Source organism: Oncorhynchus nerka, linkage group LG9b (genome assembly GCF_034236695.1).
Source record: "Oncorhynchus nerka isolate Pitt River linkage group LG9b, Oner_Uvic_2.0, whole genome shotgun sequence".
NCBI lineage: Eukaryota > Metazoa > Chordata > Actinopteri > Salmoniformes > Salmonidae > Oncorhynchus > Oncorhynchus nerka.
In genome coordinates this window covers 36,922,399-36,949,109 of record NC_088424.1, presented here as the reverse complement: position 1 = coordinate 36,949,109, position 26,711 = coordinate 36,922,399, and the positions used below count along the sequence as shown (strand labels likewise).

Genomic DNA, 26,711 nt, shown 5'->3' with positions numbered 1-26,711 from the left:
CAGAGGAAGGAGTTCAGTCAAGTCACTTTTCTCGTCTGAAGATATTCTGGTGAAAATAACACCCTCCAAACCTCAGTACTTTCATTATTGTGCTTGAACACAGAGATCAGCCAGTACACTGCTAGCCTGTGGTTTATGTCTTGGCCTAGTTATGTACGTCACACTCCCACTGCTGCCCTGTTGACATGGCAACAATGCTATCTCCGTGACAACAGAGAGAAGGGCTGATGTATGGGGCCCTATCACATAATCACAAAGCTAAACATGCAAATTGAGCTAGTAGATAGTATTTGTATTTGACTGACATATACTTCCTCTATTAAAGTTTAGATAGAAACTACTTTACAGCAGTTTCAAAAGAGCATATAGCAATCAATGCATGTCAAATTTGAACTTACACCTGATTTTCAGAGAAAAGTTGAATTGAACGGTGAGTAATGATTGGTCTTAAACATATTAAATGATGTGTAGGCCACAGACATGGAGAATATTTGATAAATGTCAAACTTCAATAACAATATATTGCAATAATACAATGTACTGACAATATTTAGATAATCTGATGCCATTTATCAACAAGGTATTTTACCGTGCAAGACTGTAATGGTGAAAAAATAGCTTTGCAGATGTACTACTCAGTTACTGGTAACCCCACAGGAATCAGTACAATACAGAATCCTCTATTCCTTTTAACTCTAGATGCCTTGTTTGACGTTTAACCTTGATACTGACAAAGAAAAGTAAAACATATTTTTTCTTCTAAAGCCATTTTCTTTGCAAGGAGATAGATCTCATCAGTCACTGAGTGAGAAAGGAGAGTGGGAAATAACACAAGGTATGATTATGATTCTTTATATATGACTGTCTGTCCAAATAAAGTATATTTTTTCAATGAAGCACACTGTTCCTGTTGACCTGATGCACAGAAATACTCTGATTAGATGTGATTAGAGTCTATTACTATGGGTGTATCTCATTATAGGCTAGTTGCAGGGCTTACATTTTTTTGTTGTTGATACCCCTACCATGTTTTTTCACTACTAATGTTTCCGCATTTATTAATTGAATGGTTGTGTAAAAATATTTTACTGCAAAAGTGGTAAAATATATAGATATTCTGACACAACCCCTAAACTCTAAAAGTGCATAATTATGCCTGGCTGTAGGAGGGTCGGGCCACATCAGCTCATGTAACTCAATATTGCAAGCTCTGATATTGCTAAAATGTGCAATACAAGTAATCAGTGGTTTGGCCAACATACACAAACAAACATTAGGATATCTTAATGCATCTTGGAAATACAGATCTGTAAACACAGAGATACAACAGGTGGACATATCAGCTATTAATATTTATGATGAATGTAAGCTTTTTTTGGTAGCTTATTAATATACAACTTTCCAAGTCAAAAGTCCTTTCATTCAGTGGTGTGTGGTCCTGCCTGACAAAAAATACATACAGTTATATGTTTTTTGATGGTGTTGCTATTGTAATCTGCTCTAAGGAAAGCAAGTGGACTCAGATATCGAAATTATATTTTTGGGGGTCCAAGGTTCCTTGAATGATTTTAATATTTTTAGCCCCTACTCAATGGTGGAAAAAGTACTCAATTGTCATACCTGAGTAAAAGTAAAGATACCTTAATATAAAATGACTCAAGTAAAAGTAAAATATTACTTGAGTAATTTGGTTTTAAATATACTTAAGTATCAAAGTAAATGGAGTTGCTAAAATGTACTTAAGTATAAAAAGTAAAAGTGTAAACCATTTCTAATTGTTTATATTACGCAAACCAGATGGCACAATCTTCTTGTTTTTTTTGTTGATGGATAGCCAGGGGCACACTCGAATACTCAGACATAATTTACAAACTAAGCATTTGTGTTTAGTGAGGCAAAAAGGATGACCAGGGATGTTCTCTTGAAGTGTGTGAATTGGACAATTTTTTTATGAAAATGTAACAAGTACTTTTGGGTGTCAGGCTAAATGTATGTGGTAAATTCTAACTGGTAATTTTGGGGTAGTGGTTGTAGTTCAGTTTAGTTTAGTTCTCTCCACTGGCTTCCAGTTGAAGCTCGCATCCGCTACAAGACCATGGTGCTTGCCTACGGAGCTGTGAGGGGAACGGCACCTCAGTACCTCCAGGCTCTGATCAGGCCCTACACCCAAACAAGGGCACTGCGTTCATCCACCTCTGGCCTGCTCGCCTCCCTACCACTGAGGAAGTACAGTTCCCGCGCAGCCCAGTCAAAACTGTTCGCTGCTCTGGCCCCCCAATGGTGGAACAAACTCCCTCACGACGCCAGGACAGCGGAGTCAATCACCACCTTCCGGAGACACCTGAAACCCCACCTCTTTCAGGAATACCTAGGATAGGATAAAGTAATCCTTCTCACCCCCCTTAAAAGATTTAGATGCACTATTGTAAAGTGGCTGTTCCACTGGATGTCTTAAGGTGAACGCACCAATTTGTAAGTCGCTCTGGATAAGAGCGTCTGCTAAATGACTTAAATGTAAATGTAAATGTAGTTCTGGGGCCTGATCAGTTTGAACAGCTAACTGGTAATTCTGGGGTAGTGGTTGTAGTTCTGGGGCCTGATCAGTTTGAACAGCTAACTGGTAATTCTGGGGTAGTGGTTGTAGTTCTGGGGCCTGATCAGTTTGAACAGCTAACTGGTAATTCTGGGGTAGTGGTTGTAGTTCTGGGGCCTGATCAGTTTGAACAGCTAACTGGTAATTCTGGGGTAGTGGTTGTAGTTCTGGGGCCTGATCAGTTTGAACAGCTAACTGGTAATTCTGGGGTAGTGGTTGTAGTTCTGGGGCCTGATCAGTTTGAACAGCTAACTGGTAATTCTGGGGTAGTGGTTGTAGTTCTGGGGCCTGATCAGTTTGAACAGCTAACTGGTAATTCTGGGGTAGTGGTTGTAGTTCTTAGGCCTGATCAGTTTGAACAGCTAACTGGTAATTCTGGGGTAGTGGTTGTAGTTCTGGGGCCTGATCAGTTTGAACAGCTAACTGGTAATTCTGGGGTAGTGGTTGTAGTTCTGGGGCCTGATCAGTTTGAACAGCTAACTGGTAATTCTGGGGTAGTGGTTGTAGTTCTGGGGCCTGATCAGTTTGAACAGCTAACTGGTAATTCTGGGGTAGTGGTTGTAGTTCTGGGGCCTGATCAGTTTGAACAGCTAACTGGTAATTCTGGGGTAGTGGTTGTAGTTCTGGGGCCTGATCAGTTTGAACAGCTAACTGGTAATTCTGGGGTAGTGGTTGTAGTTCTGGGGCCTGATCAGTTTGAACAGCTAACTGGTAATTCTGGGGTAGTGGTTGTAGTTCTGAGGCCTGATCAGTTTGAACAGCTAACTGGTAATTCTGGGGTAGTGGTTGTAGTTCTGGGGCCTGATCAGTTTGAACAGCTAACTGGTAATTCTGGGGTAGTGGTTGTAGTTCTGGGGCCTGATCAGTTTGAACAGCTAACTGGTAATTCTGGGGTAGTGGTTGTAGTTCTGGGGCCTGATCAGTTTGAACAGCTAACTGGTAATTCTGGGGTAGTTGTTGTAGTTCTGGGGCCTGATCAGTTTGAACAGCTAACTGGTAATTCTGGGGTAGTGGTTGTAGTTCTGGGGCCTGATCAGTTTGAACAGCTAACTGGTAATTCTGGGGTAGTGGTTGTAGTTCTGGGGCCTGATCAGTTTGAACAGCTAACTGGTAATTCTGGGGTAGTGGTTGTAGTTCTGGGGCCTGATCAGTTTGAACAGCTAACTGGTAATTCTGGGGTAGTGGTTGTAGTTCTAGAGCCTGATCAGTTTGAACAGTTAGCTGGTCATTCTGGGGTAGTGGTTGTAGTTCTGGGGCCTGATCAGTTTGAACAGCTAACTGGTAATTCTGGGGTAGTGATTGTAGTTCTAGGGCCTGATCAGTTTGAACAGCTAGCTGGTCATTCTGGGCAAGCTGGGCAAGCTGAAAGGCAGTTTCCTTTCTGTATGACTGGCGCGGTATTGGAGCTGTGTTGGTGATCAGTTTCCATTTCTACAGCAGTTGGGAGCAGGCCCTCAGCACATTAAACTTGCATGCCAATGAGACCAATTGACTAAGTGGAATGTTATCTCAGCCTGAATGATGCTGGGGATACGCCAGTAGTGGAATGGTTGGTTGTCAAGGAGAGTCTGTGAAAGGGCTGTCTCAAACAGACCGGCCCTTAGATCTTTTCAACACTTAATTGACCTGTAGTTGAAGTTTTCTATATTGAATGTGACAAAAAGTCCAGCTGGTCACATCCTACATATTCCTTTATATTCCTCTTGCTGTCGGGTAGGATGATTATTTGGCCGATATTAACAGTGGGTAGTTGGCCGGGATTATGTCTGGGGCAGACCCAGCAGGAGATAAGGCGGGTGACAGAACCTGTGAGGGTGACCTCAGGTTACCTAGAAGTTACTTAGAGTAAGTCATAGACTATTGGTATTTATCTTTATTATGGATCCCCATTAGCTTCTGCCTTGGCATTTCCCCAGCAAGCTCAGTCCTGTCATGTTATGTCTTGTCCCTGTGCTTTCCCTTCTCTTCGTTTCCCCCTGCTGGTCGTATTAGGTTACTCTCTCTCTCTCTATCGTTCCGTTCCTGCTCCCAGCTGTTCCTCATTCTCCTAACGACCTCGTTTACTCTCTCACACCTGTCCCCTCTTTTGCCCTCTGATTAAGTCTCTATTTCTCTCTCTGTTTCTGCTTCTGTCCTTGTCGGATTCTTGTTTGCTTTGCCCTTGTCCCGTCCTGTCGTAATCTGCCTCTTCATCAGATGCTGCGTGTGAGCAGGTGTCTCTGTCCTCTACGGCCCGCGCCTACCCAGAGGGACCTGCAGTCTGTTGCCGCTAGCCCTGCAATTCTCCTCTACTACTAGAAGGAGGACTCTCCTGCAAAGATAGAGGATTTATGTTTTCCCTGTTTGGACATCTCCTGTAAAGATTGAGGATTTACGTTTTCCCTGTTTGGACATTAAAAGACTCTGTTTCTGTTGAATCGCTGTTGGGTCCTCACTCATCTGCATAACAAGTCCAGCAAAAATAAGGCAGTTTATACACTTTTAAAAGCATTACAATATATTCACCGATTTCACAACAAACTGTGTGCCCTCAGGCCCCTACTCCACCACTACCACATATCTTCCATACAATATCCGTGTGTACGTGTGTGTGTAGTGCGTATGTTATCGTGTGGGTGTGTGCATATGCATATGTTTTGTGCCTATGTTTGTGTTGCTTCACAGTACCCGCTATTCCATAAGGTGTATTTTATTTGTTTCTTAAATCTAATTGTACTGTTTGCATCAGTTACTTGATGTGGAATAGAGGTTGATGTAGTCATGGCTCTATGTAGTACTGTGCGCCTCTCATAGTCTATTTCGGACCTGGGGACTGTGACTAGACCTCTTGTGGCAAGTCTTGTGGGGTATGCATATGGGTGTCCGAGTGCGCCAGTAGTTCAAACAGACAGCTCGGTGCATTCAACATGTCAATACCTCTCATAAAGTAGTGATGAAGTCAATCTCTCTTCCACTTTGAGCCAGGAGAGATTTGACATGGATATTATTAATATTAGCTATCTGTGTACATCCAAAGGCCAGCCGTGCTGCCCTGTTCTTGGCCAATTGCAATTTCCCTAAGTCCTTTTTTTGTGGCACCTGACCACACGACTGAACAGTAGTCCAGGTGTGACAAAACTAGAGCCTGTAGGACCTGCCTTGTTGACAGTACTGTTAAGGTTGAGCAGTGCTTTATTATGGACAGACTTCTCCCCATCTTAACTACTGTTGTATCAATATGTTTTGACCATGACAGTTTACAATCTAGGGTTACTCCAAGCAGTTTAGTCACCTCAACTTGCTCAATTTCCACATTATTTAGTACAAGACTTAGTTGAGGTTTAGGGTTTAGAGAATGATGTGTCCCAAATACAATGCTTTTAGTTTTAGACATACTTATTCCTTGCCACCCACTCTGAAACTAACTGCAAATCTTTGTTCATTGTTGCAGTCATTTCAGTCGCTGTAGTAGCTGACATGTATAGTGCTGAGTCATCCGCATACATAGACATTCTGGCTTTACTCAAAGCCTGTGGCAGGTCATTAGTAAACAATGAAGAAAGTAGTGGGCCTAGACAGCTGCCCTGGGGAATTCCGGATTCTACCTGGATTACGTTGGAGAGGCTTCCATTAAAAGAACACCATCTGTGTTCTGTTAAACAGGTAACTCTTTGTCCACAATATAACAGGGGTTGTAAAGCTGTAACACATACATTTTCCCAGCAGAAGACCATGATCTAATGTCTAAAGCCGCACTGAAGTCTAACAAAACAGCCCCCACAATATTTTTATCATACATTTCTCCCAGCCAATCATCAGTCATTTGTGTAAGTGCTGTGCTTGTTGAATGTCCTTCCCTATAAGCATGCTGAAAGTTTGTTGTCAGTTGGTTTACTGTAAAATAGCATTGTTTCTGGTCAAACACAGTTTTTTCCAAAAGTTTACTAAAGGTTTGGTAACAGGCTGATTGGTCTGCTATTTTAGCCAGTAAAGGTGGCTTCACTATTAGGTAGTGAAATGACTTTTGCTTCCCTCCTAGCCTTGGGGCACACACATTCTAGTAGGCTTAAATTGAAAATATGACAAATAGGAGTGGCAATTTCGTCCACCATTATCCTCAGTAATTTTCCATCCAAGTTGTTTCACCTCTTTCACACTCACGTTACAGATTTCTAAATTACAATGCTTGTCTTTCATAATTTGGTCAGATATACTTGGATGTGTAGTGTCAGCGTTTGTTGCTGCAACAAGTTTGCTAATCTTGCCAATGAAAAAATACTTAAAATAGTTGGCAATATCAGTTGGTTTTGTGATGAATGAGCCATCTGATTCAATGAATGATGGAGCTGAGTTTGCCTTTTTTAAAATTCAGATTAGTCACATGATTTCTCAATTTGCAATACATTTGCTAATTGGTTGTGCAGCCAGACTTATTTGCCATTCCTTTTGCCTCATCCCTCTCAAGCATACAATTGTTCAATTCCTCATCAATCCACAGGAATTTAAAAGTTTAAACAGTTATTTTCTTAAATGGTCGCCTCTCTTTGCGTTCTTGTTTTATTTCTTACATCGTTACCCCAGGAAATGTTAAGTCTTATTATATACAGCCGTGAAGAACTATTGGATATAAGAGCAACGTCAACTTACCAACATTACGACCAGGAATACGACTTTACCGAAGCGGATCCTCTGTTCGGACCACCAATCAGGACAATGGATCTGATCCCAGTAGGCAACCCAAAACAACGGCGCCGCAGAAGGGGCAGACGGGGCGGTCTTCTGGTCAGGCTCCATAGACGGGCACATCGCTGACCGCTCCCGAGTATACTACTCGCCAACGTCCTGTCTCTTGACAACAAGGTAGACGAAGGTAGACGAAATTCGAGCAAGGGTTGCCTTCCAGAGGGACATCAAAGATTGCAACATTCTCTGGTTCTTGGAAACATGGCTCACTAGGGATATGTTATCAGAGTCTGTACAGCCACCCGGTTTCTTCACGGATCGCGCCGACAGAAACAAAGAAGGGTGGGGGTGTATGCCTTATGATTAACGATTCGTGGTGTAAGGAGCAGCTAAATGTAAGGAGCAGTAAACATAACAACATACAGGAACTCAAGGCATTTTGTTCACCTGACTTAGAATTCCTTACAATCAAATGCCGAACGCATTATCTACCAAGAGAATTCGCTTAGATTATAATCACAGCCGTGTATATCCCCCCCAAGCAGACACCTCGTTGGCCCTGAAAGGACTTCACTGGACTCTATGTAAACTGGAAACCATATATCCTGAGGCTGCATTTATTGTAGCTGGGAATTTTAACAAAGCTGATCTGAAGACAAGGCTCCCTAAATTTGATCAGCATATCGAATGCGCGACTCGAGCTGGCAGCATTCTGGACCATTGCTACTCTAACTTCCGCGATGCATACAAAGCCTTCCCCCACCCTCCTTATGACAAATCTGACCATGACTCCATTTTGCTGCTCCCAGCTCCCAGACAGAAACTAAAACAGGAAACACCCGTACTCAGGTCTGCTCAACGCTTGTCCGACCAATCGGATTTCACGCTTCAAAATTGCTTCAATCACGTGGACTGGGATACGTATGTTCTGGATAGCCTCAGACAGCAACAATGATGTATAAACTGACTCGGTGATCAAGTTTATTAGCAAGTGCATCAGTGATGTTGTACTCTTGGTGACTATTAAAAACCTTTCCTAACCAGAAACCGTGGATTGATGGCAGCATTCACACAAAACCGAAAGCGCGAACCACTGCTTTTAATCATGGCAAGGCGACCAGAAACATTACCGAATACAAACAGTGTAGCTATTCCCTCCGCAAGGCAATCAAACAAGCTAAGCGTCAGTATAAAGACAAAGTAGTCACAATTCAACGGCTCAAACACGAGACGTATGTGCCAGGGTCTACAGTCAATCACGGACTACAAAAAGAAAACGGCATCAAATACTTGTTCTCCCCACTGTATATATATATGTACATATTCTTATTCATCCCTTTACACTTGTGTGTATAAGGTGGTTGTTGCGAAATTATTAGATTACTTGTTAGATATTACTGCACTGTCGGAACTAGAAGCACAAGAATTTCGCTAGACTTACATTAACATCTGCTAACCATGTTTATGTGACCAATAAAAATGGATTTGATTTGATAATGGGTGCATGCTTATTAGTAACTATTAGTAACATTTCAGAAATGTGTCAAGTGCCGTGTCTTTTTGCTCCTCATTACACACCACGGACTAACACATATGATTTAGATCAACAGCATAGGAATCACTACAAAACTTGTTGAAACTTTGGTTTTCTTTGATATGGCTACTATTTTGGGATCACTACATCCGATGGATCTGGATACTGCTTTCAAGCAAATTTATGCAGCATCAGTAAAGATGTGATCATTACATAATGATGATTTCATTCCTGTGCTGTTTGTAACTACCCTGGTACGTTGACTGATAACCTGAACCAAGTAGCAGGTACTGGTTACAGTTTGAATTTTTTTCTTGAGTAGGCAGCTTGATGAAAGCCAGTCAATATTTAAATCACATACATGATCAAACATTTCACACATGTTATTCAGATACTGACTGTTAGCACTTGGTGGTCTATAGCAGATGAACCTGTAGCCATATTAACTCAACATTATTTAACGTGAGATCCTGTCTAATCTTTACAGGAATGTGGTTCTGAATATAAAAAGCAACACCGCCATCAGCATTTATATCTTTCCTGTAGATGTTATAACCTTGTATTACTACAACTGTATCATCAATGCTATTATCTAAGTGAAAGTCGGAGAGTCAGAATATGAATGTCATCAGTCCGTGCTGCCAGATCGTAACCTCTGCTCATTCTGTTTGCTCTGACTCTGGTCCCTGTCTCCAGTCCCATGTCTCGTCAGTCCTGCTACCCTGTCCTGGACCCCCACTCTACTGCTTCCTTGGATTCCTCTCCCGGTCTGCTTACCCAGCCTCAACTCCCATCGCTCCAGCCTAAGCCTCAGCACCTAGCTCCTTGCAACCCGCCCAAGCTTTCCCTGGCCTGCACCCCTTCTTCCCCGTTTGCCAATAAATACCTTGGTTGCCTTATCCCAGTCTCCTCGTCTGAGTCTGCTCTTGGGTTCACCTGCTCCGCTTCGTGTAACAACAGGGCCAGATATGATGGTTTCTTTCGTTAGTGTCTAGCAGAGAGTCAATCAGCTCTTTAAAATCCAGTATCAATTGTTCAGAGCTGCCCTTCATAATGTCATTAAAACCAGATGGACTATGATAGAATGGATGTCCATGTCCTGATGTAGTGTATTCGGAAGCAGCTTAGTGATGTCATTTACTCCAGCTCCGGGATGGGACATTGTTTTTGCACCAGGAACAGTCACATTTCTTACCACGGTGCTGCTCAAAATCACTATGAAGTGTTGTTGATGAGGGACTCCGCACATATATATTTGAAGAAGATCTGAGCTTTGATGGAAAGAGGTTGCAGAGGTGGTGGAACTGATCAAGCATGGTGCACAAAGACCATTATCTCACAGTCAATCCCCAGCCACCATACACGATCGCATATAGCATCTTTAAGTTTGATCATCCAAAGGGGCCTCATGTTTTCTATATTGCATGACGTCCTTGTAGGGAGTTGGGATTACTTTGCAGTTTCCCAGACCAATGCATGAGTCACCCCAGAGTGAGAGCTCATACTTCACATGCAGTCCAGTTCAGGTGTCACATGGGCTGGCCAGCCTTGGGTGGTAGCAAAATAGGTACATACAGTATCTCTTGACTTATTCCACATTTTATTGTGTTAAAGCCTGGATTGAAAAAATAATTCTCACCCATCTGTACAAAATGTTAGCACAATTATTGACAATAAAATGCAGAAATATATAATTTACATAAGTATTCAAAACCCTGAGTCATCATTTTGGAGAAGCAGCTTTAGTGGCAGTTACAGCTGTGAGTCTTTCTGGGTAAGTCTCTAAGAGTTTTACACACCTGGATTGTACAATATTGACCTATTATTATTTTCAAAATTCTTCAAGCTCTGGCAAGTTGATTGTTGATCATTTCTGGAAAGTTATTTTCAAGTCTTGCCATAGATTTTCATGCCTATTTAAGTCAAAACTGTAACTAGTCCACTTCGGAACATTTAATGTAGTCATGGTAATCAACTCCACTGTAGATTTGGCATTGTATTTTAGGTTATTGTCCTGCTGAAAGGAGGATTTGTCTCCCAGTGTCTGATAAAAAGCAGACTGAACCATGTTTTCCTCTAGGATTTGTCCTGTGCTTATAGCTGTATTTTTATACTAAGAAACAAGCACAACCATAACATGATGTAGCCACCACAATGCTTGGACATATGCAAAGTGGTATGTTGTGTTGGATTTGCCCCAAACATAACGCTTAGTATTCAGGGCAATTAGATTTTTTTTACACATCTACCTATCAATGCCCTTCTTTGCAAGGCAGGAGTAAAACTACAAAATGTGGAAAAAGTAAAGGGGTGTGAATACTTTTTGAAGGCACTGTATGAGGGCAATGCACGCCAGCACTTTCCAGATGCCATTTTGGCTGTTGAAGGACCTCCTGACATGTGGCAGTCCAGTTCCATGGTGTCTCTGTCTTTATTAAATGCCAGAATGTGATTCAGGATGACATTGAAATGGTGTGTTGGTTGAAAATGTCAGTGAAGACACTTTCCAGTTGGTCCACGCTTGCTTTGGGTCCACGTCCTGGTAATCCGTCTGGCCCCGCGGCTTTGTGAATGTTGACCTGTTTAAAGGTCTTGCTCACATCGGCTACCGAGTGCGTGATCACACAGTCGTCCAGAACTGCTGGTGCTCTCATGCACGCTTCAGTGTTGCTTGCCTGGTTCAATGCCTTATGAGCTTGTCATCATGTGTGGATGCATCCTCCCCATACACCATAATGTCACCAAGTCAACATGTACAGCAACTCCAGCGCAGACAGCCAGGATGGTGGACAATATTTCTTTTTTAAATAAATAAATGTTATATATAATGTTATATATAAATATATGCCAGCTGAACCCAAACAGCATAAGAGTGCACCGGAACATCCCAATGCACATCACATATGCAGTGAGCCAGAGGAAGGTCATGTTGAATTCAGGCAGCCATATTTGACAAGCAATGAATCAAAGTTTACTTCTAAATAATAAGGAGGTGACTTAGTAGCCCAATCCAGGAGGCACAAGTTATACCACAGTTATAGAGCTGTAGAGGGTGTCCGGGGTTCTCTTTCCTTTCGTTGGAGCCTCCGAGTTGCCTCATTGATCCTCAAAGAGGCCTGTGACTTGGAATATTTGGTGTTGCCAAGACAGGCATTCTGCTGCCTTCTATGTATACATGTGTTTGAGTGTTATTATGGCAGGTCTACTGGATTCCCAACATAGTGCATTCGGAAATTATTCAGACCCCTTGACTTTTTCCACATTTTTGTTATGTTACAGCCTTAAAATTGATTCAATTGTTTTTTTTCTCCATCAATCCACACAATAGCCCATAATGACAAAGCAAAAACAGTTTCTTAGGAAAATAAAAAACTGAAATACCTTATTTACAGTATTCAGAGCCTTTGCCATGAGATCATTTTACAACTTGATTGGAGTCCACCTGTGGTAAATGCAATCGATTGAACATGATTTGGAAAGGAACACGCCTGTCTATATAAAGGTTCCACAGTTGACAGTGCATGTCAGAGAAAAAACCAAGCCATGAGGTTGAAGGAATTGTCCATTGAGCGCAGAGACAGGATTGTGTTGAGGAACAGATCTGGGGAAGGATACCAAAACATTTCTGCAGCATTGAAGATCCCCAAGAACACAGTGGCCTCCATCATTCTTAAATGGAAGAAGTTTGAAAAACTAAGTAATGGGGGTTGAAGGGCCTTGGTCAGGGAGGTGATCAAGAACCAAATGGTCTCTCTGACAGAGATCCAGAGTTTGTCTGTGGAGATGGGAGAACCTTCTAGAAGGACAACCATCTCTGCAGCACTCCACCAATAAGGTCTTTGTGGTAGAGTGGCCAGATTGAAGCCACTCCTCAGTAAAAGCCACATGACAGCCCACTTGGAGTTTGCCAAAAGGCACCTAAAGGACTCTCAGACCATAAGAAACAAGATTCTCTGGTCAGATGAAACCAAGATTGAATGTTTTGGCCTGAATGCCATGCGTCATGTCTGGAGGAAACCTGGTACCATCCCTATGGTGAAGCATGGTGGTGGCAGCATCATGCTGTGGGGATGTTTTTCAGCAGCAGGGGCTGGGAGACTAGTCAGGATTGAGTGAAAAATGAACGGAGCATAGTACAGAGAGATTTTGATGAAAACGTTCTCCAGAGCACTCAGGACCTCAGACTGGGGTGAAGGTTTACCTTCCAACAGGAGAATGACCCTAGACACACTGCCAAGACAATGCAGGAGTGGCTTCGGGACAAGTCTCCGAATGTGCTTGAGTGGCCAGTCAGAGCCCAGACTTGAACCTGATTGAACATCTCTGGAGAGACCTGAAAATAGCGTTGCAGCGACACTCCCCATCAAACCTGACAGAGCTTGAGAGGATCTGTAGAGAAATATGGGAGAAACTCTCAAATACAGGTGTGGCAAACTTATAGCATCATATCCAAGAAGACACGAGGCTGTAATCGCTGCCAAAGGTGCTTCAACAAAGTACTGAGGAAAGGGTCTGAATACTTATGTAAATGTAATATTTCAGTTTTTTATTTAATACATTTGCAAACATTCCTAAAAACCTGCTTTTGCTTTGTTATTATTTGGCATTGTGTGAAGATTGATGAGTGGATTTTAAAAAAAAATCTATTTCAGAATAAGGCTGTAACGTGATAAAATGTGGAGTAAGTCAAGGGGTCTGAATACTTTCCAAATGCACTGAAGTTGAATTGGACAAACATAGTATTGAGTACATGTATATAAGTAAAGTAAACAAATCTGAAACATGTCTCATTTAAAACATGTACACTGAGTGTAGAAAACTTTAGGAACACCAACTCTTTCCATGACAGGTGAATCCAGGTGAAAGCCAAGATCCTTTACTGAGGTCACCTGTAAAATCCACTTCAATCAAATCAAATCAAACTTTATTTGTCACATGTGCCAAATACAACATGTGTAGACCTTACCGTGAAATGCTTATACAAGCCCTTAACCAACAGGGCAGTTCAAGAAAGAGTTAAGAAAATATTTACCAAATAAACTAAAGTAAAAAATAATAAAAAGAAACACAATATAATAACGAGGCTATATACAGGGGGTACCGTATATATCTAGTCAATGTGCGGGGGTAAAGGTTAGTTGAGGTAATTTGTACATGTAGGTAGGGGTGAAGTGACTATGCATAGATAATAAACATCGAGAAGCAACAGTGTAAAAAACAAATGGAGGGGAGGCGGGTGTCAATGTAAGTAGTCCGGTGGCCATTTGATTAATTGTTCAGCAGTCTTATGGCTTGGGGTAAGCCTTTTGGTCCTAGACTTGGCGCTCCGTTACCGCTTGCCGTGCAGTAGCAGAGAAAGCAGTCTATGACTTGGGTGACTGGAGTCTTTGACAATTTTTTGGGCTTTCCTCTGACACCGCCTAGTATATAGGCTCTGGGTGGCAGGAAGCTTGGCACCACTGATGTACTGGGCCATTCGCACTACCCTCTGTAGCGCCTTACGGTCAGAAGCCGAGCAGTTGCCATATCCGGCGGTGATGCAACCGGTCAGGATGCTCTCGATGGTGCAGTTGTATAACTTTTTGAGGATCTGGGGACCCATGCCAAATCTTTTCAGTCCCCTAAGGGGGAACATGTGTAATCGTGCCCTCTTTACAACTGTCTTGGTGTGTTTGGACCATGATAGTTCATTGGTGATGTGGACACCAAGGAACCTGAAACTTTCGACCCGCTCCACTACTGTCCCATCGATGTTAATTTGGGCCTGCTCGGCCCACATTTTCCTGTAGTCCACGATCAGCTCCTTGTCTTTCTCACATTGAGGGAGAGGTTGTTGTACTGGCACCACACTGCCAGGTCTTTGACCTCCTCCCTAAAGGCTGTCTCATCGTTGTCGGTGATCAGGCCTACCACTGCTGTGTCGTCAGCAAACTTAATGATAGTGTTGGAGTCGTGTTTTGCTACGCAGTTGTGGGCGAACAGGGAGTACAGGAGGGGACTTAGCACACACCCCTGAGGGGACCCAGTGTTGAGGATCAGTGTAGCAGACATGTTGTTGCCTACCCTTACCACCTGGCGGCAGTCCGTCAGGAAGTCCAGGATCCAGTTGCAGAGGGAGGTGTTTAGACCCAGAGTCCTTAACTTAGTGATGAGCTTTGCGGGCACTATGGTGTTGAATGCTGATATCCAGGTGGGAAAGGGCAGTGTGGAGTACGATTGAGATTACGTCATCAGTGGATCTGTTGGGGCGGTATGGAAATTGGAGTGGGTCTAGGGTATCCGGGAGGGTGCTGTTGATGGGAGCTATGACAAGCCTTTCAAAGTATTTCATGGCTACCGACTTGAGTGCTGCGGTCGGTAATAATTTAGGCAGGTTATCCTCGCTTCCTTGGACACAGGGAATATGGTGGTCTGCTTGAAACATGTAGGTAAAATCAGACTCGCTCAGGGAGAGTTGAAAATGTCAGTGTAGACACTTGCCAGTTGGTCCGGACATGCTCTGAGTACACGTCCTGGTAATCCATCTGGCCCCCGTGACTTTGTTAATCTTGACCTGTTTAAAGGTCTTGCTCACATCGGCTACCGATGAGCGCTATTAAACAGCCGTCCAGAACAGCTGGTGCTCTCATGCATGCTTCAGTGTTGCTTGCCTCAAAACGAGCATAAAAGGCATTTAGCTCATCTGGTAGGCTCGCGTCACTTGGCAGCTCGCGGCTTAGTTTCCCTTTGAAGTCCGTAATAGTTTTCAAGCCCTGCCATACCTGACGAGCGTCATTGCCGGCCGGTGTAGTTCGATTCAATCTAAATCCTGTATTGACACTTTGAGTGTTTGATGGTTCATCTTGGTGCATAGTGGGATTTCTTATAAGCATCCGGAATAGTGTCCTGCTTCTTGAAAGCTGCAGCTCTGGCCTTTAGCTCGATGTGGATGTTGCCTGTAATCCGTGGCTTCTGGTTGGGATATGTACGTACGGTCACTGTGGGGACGACATTGTCTATCCACTTATTGATGAAGCCGATGAATGAGGTGGTATACTCCTCAATGCCATTTGATGAATCCAGTCTGTGCTAGCAAAAGAGTAACTTAGCATCCACGTCATCTGACCACATCCGTATTGAGCCAGTCACTGTTACTTCCTGCTTTAGTTTTTGCTTGTATGCAGAAATCAGGAGGATAGAATTATGGTCAGAATCAGTGTGTAAAGGGTGGGAGACAGGTTAAAAAAATTATTTTTAAGCCTTGAGACAATTGAGACATGGATTGTGTATGTGTGCCATTCAGAGGATGAATGGGCAAGACAAAAGATTGAAGTGCCTTTGAACAGGGTATGGTAGTAGGTGCCAGGCTCACCGGTTTGAGTGAGTAAGGAACTGGAACGCTGCTGTGTTTTTCACGATCAACAGTTTCCTGTGTGTATCAAGAAGGGTCTACCACCCAAGGACATCCAACCAACTTGATACAACTGTGGGAAGCATTGGAGTCAACATGGGCCAGCATCCCTGTGGAACACTTTTGACACCTTGTAGAGTCTATGCCCCGACAAATTGAGGTTCTGAGGGCAAAAGGGGGTGAATCTCAATATTAGGAAAGTACTCCTAATGTGTTGTACACTCAGTGCATATACAGGGAAAGAGGATACCTCGTCAGTTGCACAACTGAATGCATTCAACCAAAATGTGTCTTCCACATTTAACCCAACCCCTCTGAATCAGAGAGGTGCGAGGGGCTGCCTTAATCGACGTCCACAGTGCCTGGGGAGTAGTTGTTGCAGAACGGCAGATTTTTTTTCCTACCTTGCCGGCTCAGGTATATTGTAACGATTTTCTTCTTCCTCTGACGAGGAGTATGAAATATCAGACAAATGCGCAGCGTGGTAAGTGTCCATAATAAATGTATTAAACTGAACACAGAATACAAAAGAACAAGAGAAATTAGAACTGAAACAGTTCTGTATGGTAAAACACAGACACAGAAAACAACTACCCACAACCCATGGTGGGAAAACAGGCTGCCTAAATATGGTTCTCAATCAGAGACAACGATCGACAGCTGCCTCTGATTGGGAACCATACCAGGCCAAACACAGAAATACAAAACATAGAAATACAAAACATAGAATGCCCACCCCAACTCACGCCCTGACCAAACTAAAACAGAGACATAAACAAGGAACTAAGGTCAGGACGTGACAGATTTGAACCAGTGACCTTTCTGTTACTGGCACAACTGATTTTGGGCACCATAATGGATTATGAGTCAAATTTAGGGGAGCCCCCTAATATAATTGCAAGAGGCTGAACACATAAAGTCTACAGAGGAACCTTTGACAAAAAAATATATGACAGTTTTCACTATCTAAGACCACTTGTTTTCCTTAGAGACAATTACAATAGCCACAACCTTAGCCGCCGGAAGTAATTTAGGATTTTTTCGCCGACGGGGGGAGGGGGGTGGCGACACAGAAGTCAATATCGGTACGCTAATACAAGACTAGGTAAAGCCAGTGCACTACTTTTGTGAATTTAAAAAAAACTTAATGTATTTGTATTTACCAGCATTTGTAACTTCAATCTGATAATTATCTGTACAAAACAATACAAATGATTTCTATGTGAAAACTGAAATGGTCTATTCATTCCTTTTACTAGACAATCTTATCCAGAGCAATGTACATTAGTGAGTGCGTACATCATCATACTGGTCCCACGTGGGAATCGACCCCACACCCCTAGCAATGCAAGCAGCATGCGCTACCAACTGGGCCACATCATCACATCACATCATCACAAAACACTTGATGTCTCAATGTACTCAATTACTGTATTGGTCATTGTTTTTCCATCATGATGATGGAAATTCTACAGGTACAAACCTCGATGACCAGCCTATGTACAATACAGTAATGTACATTTACATTAAGTGGTTTGTAAGGATGGTAAATTTATGCTGCACAAAAAGTGGTTGTTTTTCATGTTATTTGATCAGGAAAAATATTCAATTTGATGTAATGTTTGAGAACAGGGTTTTGTTCTTTCTGGATTCCATTAGAATGACAGAATCACAGAGAATCGGACATAGCAGCAACTCTTACAATTCCAACTAATGAATCCTACAAGATACTGTTCTTCGTTATACAACCACTTTTTTTTGCCAAAACAGAAATATTGAAGTATTTTTTTTGCCCGTGCTACAGACATCTATTTCGGTCCACAAATACAGGACTAGCAAAGGCCCAGCAGTACTTTTGTGGAAAAATATATCTAAAAAAAGATATTCATATTTTTTATGAATATATTTTTTATTCAGATTTATCAGGTGGTGCTGCAGCAACCTCAGCACACCTACTTCCCGCAGCTATGGCCACAACATTAAAAACTGTATAACTCGATGTATTTTTGTCATGCAGGAGCATACACCACTGAATGAGAGCCCACTTGACTTGTAAAGTTGTCTATTAATCAGCTACCAAAAAGTAAAGCTTAGATTCAACATAAATATTAATTGTTGATATTTCCGCCTAAAAGCATGCAGGCATTATTCTGCATGCATTGGAAGAGGGGCGGGGGTCACAAGGCATTATTCTGCATGCATTGGAAGAGGGGCGGGGGTCACAAGGCATTATTCTGCATGCATTGGAAGAGGGGCGGGGGTCACAAGGCATTATTCTGCATGCATTGGAAGAGGGGCGGGGATCACAAGGCATTATTCTGCACGCTTTGGAAGAGGGGCGGAGGTCACAAGGCATTATTCTGCACGCTTTGGAAGAGGGGCGGGGGTCACAAGGCATTATTCTGCACGCTTTGGAAGAGGGGCGGGGGTCACAAGGCATTATTCTGCATGCATTGGAAGAGGGGCGGAGGTCACAAGGCATTATTCTGCACGCTTTGGAAGAGGGGCGGGGTCACAAGGCATTATTCTGCACGCTTTGGAAGAGGGGCGGGGTCACAAGGCATTATTCTGCACGCTTTGGAAGAGGGGCGGAGGTCACAAGGCATTATTCTGCATGCATTGGAAGAGGGGGGGGGTCACAGGGCATTATTCTGCACGCTTTGGAAGAGGGGCGGGGTCACAAGGCATTATTCTGCACGCTTTGGAAGAGGGACGGAGGTCACAAGGCATTATTCTGCACGCTTTGGAAGAGGGGCGGGGTCACAAGGCATTATTCTGCACGCTTTGGAAGAGGGGCGGGGTCACAAGGCATTATTCTGCACGCTTTGGAAGAGGGGCGGGGGTCACAAGGCATTATTCTGCACGCTTTGGAAGAGGGGCAGGGGTCACAAGGCATTATTCTGCACGCTTTGGAAGAGGGGCGGGGGTCACAAGGCATTATTCTGCACGCTTTGGAAGAGGGGCGGGGTCACAAGGCATTATTCTGCACGCTTTGGAAGAGGGGCAGGGGGTCACAAGGCATTATTCTGCACGCTTTGGAAGAGGGGCGGGGGTCACAAGGCATTATTCTGCACGCTTTGGAAGAGGGGCGGAGGTCACAAGGCATTATTCTGCACGCTTTGGAAGAGGGGCGGGGGTCACAAGGCATTATTCTGCACGCTTTGGAAGAGGGACGGAGGTCACAAGGCATTATTCTGCACGCTTTGGAAGAGGGGCGGGGTCACAAGGCATTATTCTGCACGCTTTGGAAGAGGGGCGGGGGTCACAAGGCATTATTCTGCACGCTTTGGAAGAGGGGCGGGGGTCACAAGGCATTATTCTGCACGCTTTGGAAGAGGGGCAGGGGGTCACAAGGCATTATTCTGCACGCTTTGGAAGAGGGGCGGGGTCACAAGGCATTATTCTGCACGCTTTGGAAGAGGGGCGGGGTCACAAGGCATTATTCTGCACGCTTTGGAAGAGGGGCAGGGGGTCACAAGGCATTATTCTGCACGCTTTGGAAGAGGGGCGGGGTCACAAGGCATTATTCTGCACGCTTTGGAAGAGGGGCGGGGTCACAAGGCATTATTCTGCACGCTTTGGAAGAGGGGCAGGGGGTCACAAGGCATTATTCTGCACGCTTTGGAAGAGGGGCAGGGGGTCACAAGGCATTATTCTGCACGCTTTGGAAGAGGGGCAGGGGGTCACAAGGCATTATTCTGCACGCTTTGGAAGAGGGGCAGGGGGTCACAAGGCATTATTCTGCACGCTTTGGAAGAGGGGCGGGGGTCACAAGGCATTATTCTGCACGCTTTGGAAGAGGGGCAGGGGGTCACAAGGCATTATTCTGCACGCTTTGGAAGAGGGGCGGAGGTCACAAGGCATTATTCTGCACGCTTTGGAAGAGGGGCGGAGGTCACAAGGCATTATTCTGCACGCTTTGGAAGAGGGGCGGGGGTCACAAGGCATTATTCTGCACGCTTTGGAAGAGGGGCGGGGTCACAAGGCATTATTCTGCACGCTTTGGAAGAGGGGCGGAGGTCACAAGGCATTATTCTGCACGCTTTGGAAGAGGGGCGGGGGTCACAAGGCATTATTCTGCACGCTTTGGAAGAGGGGCGGGGTCACAAGGCATTATTCTGCACGCTTTGGAAGAGGGGCAGGGGGTCACAAGGCATTATTCTGCACGCTTTGGAAGAGGGGCGGGGGTCACAGGGCATTATTCTGCAGGCTTTGGAAGAGGGGCGGGGGTCACAGGGCATTATTCTGCACGCTTTGGAAGAGGGGCGGAGGTCACAAGGCATTATTCTGCACGCTTTGGAAGAGGGGCGGGGGTCACAAGGCATTATTCTGCACGCTTTGGAAGAGGGGCGGGGGTCACAAGGCATTATTCTGCACGCTTTGGAAGAGGGGCGGGGGTCACAAGGCATTATTCTGCACGCTTTGGAAGAGGGGCGGGGGGTCACAAGGCATTATTCTGCACGCTTTGGAAGAGGGGCGGAGGTCACAAGGCATTATTCTGCACGCTTTGGAAGAGGGGCGGGGTCACAAGGCATTATTCTGCACGCTTTGGAAGAGGGGCGGGGGTCACAAGGCATTATTCTGCACGCTTTGGAAGAGGGGCGGGGGTCACAAGGCATTATTCTGCACGCTTTGGAAGAGGGGCGGGGTCACAGGGCATTATTCTGCACGCTTTGGAAGAGGGGCGGGGGTCACAAGGCATTATTCTGCACGCTTTGGAAGAGGGGCGGAGGTCACAAGGCATTATTCTGCACGCTTTGGAAGAGGGGCGGGGGTCACAGGGCATTATTCTGCACGCTTTGGAAGAGGGGCGGAGGTCACAAGGCATTATTCTGCACGCTTTGGAAGAGGGGCAGGGGGTCACAAGGCATTATTCTGCATGCATTGGAAGAGGGGCAGGGGGTCACAGTATCTATAAATGTAACCTCTTTGCAGTACAATATTTTTTCACAATCATCCATTTGATAATTGGGAGTCATTAGAGATGTGAAAAAACATGTTTGTGTTTTGTTCTACCTGGGGTAAGGGTATCTCAAAAACTCACACTCTTTTATAGGATTGGCCAGTAGCTTAGTCGTCTCAAATGGGTTTTATCCTGGTCTTCTGCACTAATCTGAAAAAAAAAATACAAGAGGTGAAAGCAATGTGGCAGAGGTTATCCTCCAACTATTTCACATCAGACCAAGTGAAGGACAGGAGAGGAGGGACAACTATTTCAGACTATGTAGATCAAGACCCATGATCAAGGACTTCATTCTGCTTATATCTTGTAAAAACCCATGTGACACAATGTTATATTTGTAATAGCTTGCCTGAGTCATGTCCTCTCCTCAGGTAGCTATGTGTAACAACAGCAATACCTGTGAAGTGGAGATCCTCCAAGCCGTGGGCTACCTTCCTGTGTTCCTGGTGGGCTTGCTACTCAACATGGCGGTTCTACGCGTCTTCCTCGCCAAACGAGCCATGTGGACCGACACACACGTCTACATGCTGAACCTCGCAGCAGCCAACTGCTCCCTCGTGTTCTTCCTCCCCTTCCGCATCTACAATGCCTTCCACCGTCTAGACAGAACATACTTCTGCACCTTCCTCATCTCCACACATTACATCAACATGTACGCCAGCATCCTCACGGTCACCGCCATCAGCATCCACCGCTACCTGGCGGTCAAGTACCCGTTCCACACCAGAACATGGCGGTCAAAGAAGGTGGCTGCGGTGGTGTGTGGGACCATATGGGTCACCGTAGTAATGATATGTGCCGTGTTCAGAAAAGACAACGATCCTCGCAAACTGATTACATGTTATGAAGTATCTCAAGAAAGCACGTTGTCAGTTGAGTTCCTTGTGGTTCTAGAGGTGCTGGGGTATCTTCTGCCAGTTTTGATTTTAGTGTTCTGTTCCACACAGACCATAAGGGTTCTAATGAAGGAGAAGGATGAGGATGAGGACACCACTGTGGAGAAGAGGAACATTATTGGCATAGTAACAGCCAACCTGATCGTCTTTGTGGTCTGCTACACACCCATCCATCTTGGGTTTCTGCTGAGATTCCTTTTCAAAAAAAATAAATGGGAATCTTTCAAATTAGTGCGTGATTTTTGGCTAGTTTGTGAATGGATCGCTACCACAAACTGCTTCCTGGATGCCATTAGTTATTACTTTATGTTGAAACAGTTTTATTTTGAAAACAGCAGATCAGCAGTGAACACACACGACCGACAATGAGTCATCATACCCCTCCCTTCATGTTCTACACCACCACAATAATGTCATCATGTTTATGTCAACATTTCTTTCATTAAAATAATGTATTAAATGGAGTGTGTGTGTGCACGCGAGAGTACTTGCATGCGTGGGTGTGTTTGTGTGTGTGAGAGAGAGATGTGTGGTTGCCAATGCAAACACATAATGAATGTACCATGAATGATATAAATAGACTATCTACATGGACATGGGCTTTAGTTGACCTTTTAGATGGGCAAGATGTTCTACCACAGCGAGGTCTGGAGAGGCTTGTTTCAGTCTGCTCAGTAGGTGCTAAATTGTGTCTGTTATGTCATCAAAGCTGCAGTATAAACTCGATATCAAGCCATAGAGCGGGGATGGGCAGCTCAGCATCTTGAGCGTTTTATGTGTGGTGCTCAAACACATCTGAATAAATTAATTGCAGTCTAGAGACAACAAATGTACAGTAATTCATTGATTTGGGGCTAGAGCAAAAGCCTGCACACAATACAGCCCCCTCAAGGATCAGAGTTGATCACCGCTGGCGTAAAGACATATTACTGTACTCATGTAAAACATAAAGGTGTCTAGACTGATTCAAGGAGCACTCTAACACAAAGGCAATGCCCTAGCTGTTAATGACATCAACTCTAACAAGCAATGATTCACCACCCAATCACATAGGGTGTATGTATCTCAATAGGATAATGTGGCCTCCTCTACTGGTCTCTTTCAATGAATCTGCCTTGACCTGAAAACCCAGGATACATGAGAATATGATAGATTCCAACTGTGAGCTGTCCACTTCTTTCATATTGGTGCATCTGAAGGTAAAGAGATGAGAGGACGCCATGGTAGAACGCTGAGACGCACCCATGGAGTTATTGGCCGAGTTCGAGAGGATCATAAACACAACGTATCATGGGTAAATTGTGACTAACTGACTGATCTACAAATAATGATCAGTCGTTATTTATGATGCAAGGTGATTTGTAGATCAGTCAGTCGGCAGTCGCCTTCAGTCATTTTGATGTTCGAGAACACAGCCAATCTCACCGATGGCTCTTTCCTCACCTGCAAAGACTAGTTTCCACCGCCATCTAGTGGTGATAGAAATGGTTGCTTGAAAGAATCCTACTGTATAACATTACAGTCAAATTAACAATCCATAAAGATACAACAAAGATGAATACATATTCATTGTTTATTAGAATAATAAAGAATATATTGACAGGGTTGTCCATATTAACTGACTGCTGTATCCTCTCACATTAAGTGTTTAATGTGTGTGTGTGTGTGTGTGTGTGTGTGTGTGTGTGTGTGTGTGCGTGCGTGCGTGCGTGCGTGCGTGCGTGCGTGCGTGCGTGCGTGCGTGTGCGTGTGTGTGTGTGTGTGTGTGTGCGTGTGTGTGTGTGTGCGTGTGTGTACAGCCGTAAATCATAAATCAAATAATATGGAGACCTTTTTCATTCAGCTCAGCAGGACAAGCCTACGATTCTACTCTTTTTAGAAAGGAAACAGCTACCCTCAGCTTCCAGTCAAAGGTAAATACTGTAATTCCTGTACTTGCATCTCAGTGGTGGCTGGTGGGAGGAGCTATAGAAGAACGGGCTCATTGTAATGGCTGAAATGGAGTACATAGAACTGCATCAAACACATCAAACATGTAGACAACATAAGTCAGACACCGTTCCATTCCAACCATTACAATGAGCCCGCCCTCCTATAGCTCCTCCCACCAGCCTGCTCTGTTACATCTCATTCATATCACAGTCAACCAAAACCAACACGTCAAAGGCCTGTGTCAAGGATGAAAAAACAACAACCTTAAAACCACATGGATACGATACTTTCAAATAGATTATTTACACAAATATACATAGATAACGTTACAGTACAACTACTTTTCAAATAAGAAAAATAAAAGTTATTGTGCTTTTCCATGATGTATTACTGCACAGTATTATGAACAGGAAGTAGCCTTTGACTCTAAGGTTCCTCAGTATGACAGTTTGTTGGTGTGGAGGAAAACAATCAGTACTTTGCTAGAGTATTTCAGGAAAAACTGACCTAAGTGATGTACTACTGTTTATAAGTGGTTTATAAACAGACTGTCAGTGTCATCAGCTTGATCAAATGGATAAGAGCAGCAAACTCAAAACAGGTATGAAAGAAAATCAATGTTCAGTATGCTATCTGAAGGCAACATTGTGAAGTTCCTCATTGTACACAGGAACTGTACACATTTGAACAAATTATACAACATCACAGTATCAAATGTATAAAGAATCAAATGTACTGACATGGTTTTTATGGCACTTGAAAATATGTTTCCTTTTTGCTTCTGTGGTCTGTATGTCACCCAAAAGTACAGTTTAGAATGTTGGCACATAATATTGTATTGACAACAAAGGGTGAAAAGTCATCGGCATGGTGTGATTATGAGTGTTTTGTAACTGTGGCTCGGTCTTGAAACAACACCCCATGTGTGACGTCATCATTGTGCTCCTTCAACGGTAACACAGACATCTGACTGGGGTTGGGTCTTTATATACAAGTCATTACTGCTCAGGTTTACAACAGAGCTGAACTCATTTTCCTTCTGGATGTGACTGGAGCTGTGGCTCTGATGACTTGGGAATGACAGATCACATCTTCTTCCTTGTCTCAGTGTTGTCTCTCTCTTTCTCACTCTGCCTTTCTGTTTCTCTCTCGGTCCTCCTGCCTTTCTTCTTTTCCCTCTGACTTTCTATCTATCCCTCTCTCAATGATCACTTAAAGTAATGGAAAGTCTCTCATTAGACACTTTGACGGGTAGAATGTATGGTCCCATTTGAGCTCTGGGAAAATGTCGATTAACATGGATGAGTAAGAGCCAGGACAGTCGTTTAAATCACAACCATAGTGACTATCAATCACACGCATAGCCAGTGCATCTGCGTGCACACACACACACACACACACACACACACACACACACACACACACACACACACACACACACACACACACACACACACACACACACACACACACACACACACAGGTCAGTTTTAATAAACCCACCCTGCAGGGGACCTGGTATTGTGGTCAGGGGGACATTGATTCCCAGTGTATGTGAGTCGAGAGGGGGCGTATAGTACCGCTTCTAACCTGTCTCACTGGGTCGTACAGTACCGCTTCTAACCTGTCTCACTGGGTCGTACAGTACCGCTCCTAACCTGTCTCACTGGGTCATACAGTACTGCTCCTAACCTGTCTCACTGGGTCATACAGTACCGCTTCTAACCTGTCTCACTGGGTCGTAAAGTACCGCTCATAAACTGTCTCACTGGGTCATACAGTACTGCTCCTAACCTGTCTCACTGGGTCATACAGTACCGCTCCTAACCTGTCTCACTGGGTCATACAGTACCGCTTCTAACCTGTCTCACTGGGTCGTACAGTACCGCTCATAAACTGTCTCACTGGGTCATACAGTACTGCTCCTAAACTGTCTCACTGGGTCATACAGTACCGCTCCTAACCTGTCTCACTGGGTCATACAGTACCGCTCCTAACCTGTCTCACTGGGTCATACAGTACCGCTTCTAACCTGTCTCACTGGGTCGTACAGTACCGCTCATAAACTGTCTCACTGGGTCATACAGTACCGCTCCTAACCTGTCTCACTGGGTCATACAGTACCGCTTCTAACCTGTCTCACTGGGTCGTACAGTACCGCTCATAAACTGTCTCACTGGGTCATACAGTACTGCTCCTAACCTGTCTCACTGGGTCGTACAGTACCGCTCCTAACCTGTCTCACTGGGTCATACAGTACTGCTCCTAACCTGTCTCACTGGGTCGTACAGTACTGCTCCTAACCTGTCTCACTGGGTCGTACAGTACCGCTCCTAACCTGTCTCACTGGGTCGTACAGTACCGCTCCTAACCTGTCTCACTGGGTCGTACAGTACTGCTCCTAACCTGTCTCACTGGGTTGTACAGTACCGCTCCTAACCTGTCTCACTGGGTCGTACAGTACCGCTCCTAACCTGTCTCACTGGGTTGTACAGTACCGCTCCTAACCTGTCTCACTGGGTCATACAGTACCGCTTCTAACCTGTCTCACTGGGTCGTACAGTACCGCTCATAAACTGTCTCACTGGGTCATACAGTACCGCTCATAAACTGTCTCACTGGGTCATACAGTACCGCTCATAAACTGTCTCACTGGGTCATACAGTACCGCTCATAAACTGTCTCACTGGGTCATACAGTACTGCTCCTAACCTGTCTCACTGGGTCATACAGTACCGCTC

General features: G+C 44.3%; 1 protein-coding gene across 1 annotated transcript; it reads left to right on the top strand.

Annotated features, from left to right (window-relative positions):
- The first annotated feature begins 257 nt into the window (after positions 1 to 257).
- Positions 258 to 22,502, top strand: LOC115118364 (G-protein coupled receptor 35-like). Its single transcript, XM_029646961.1, has 3 exons — positions 258 to 430; positions 766 to 835; positions 21,514 to 22,502. The coding sequence occupies exon 3, from the start codon at positions 21,520 to 21,522 to the stop codon at positions 22,405 to 22,407; it is 888 nt and encodes a 295-aa protein (XP_029502821.1). The 5' UTR covers positions 258 to 430; positions 766 to 835; positions 21,514 to 21,519; the 3' UTR covers positions 22,408 to 22,502.
- Positions 22,503 to 26,711: the final 4,209 nt, after the last annotated feature.

What these genes read in the sequence shown, in the direction of transcription:
- LOC115118364 (XM_029646961.1), top strand. Translation starts at nt 21,520, where the DNA reads ATGTGTAACAACAGCAATACCTGTGAAGTGGAGATCCTCCAAGCCGTG.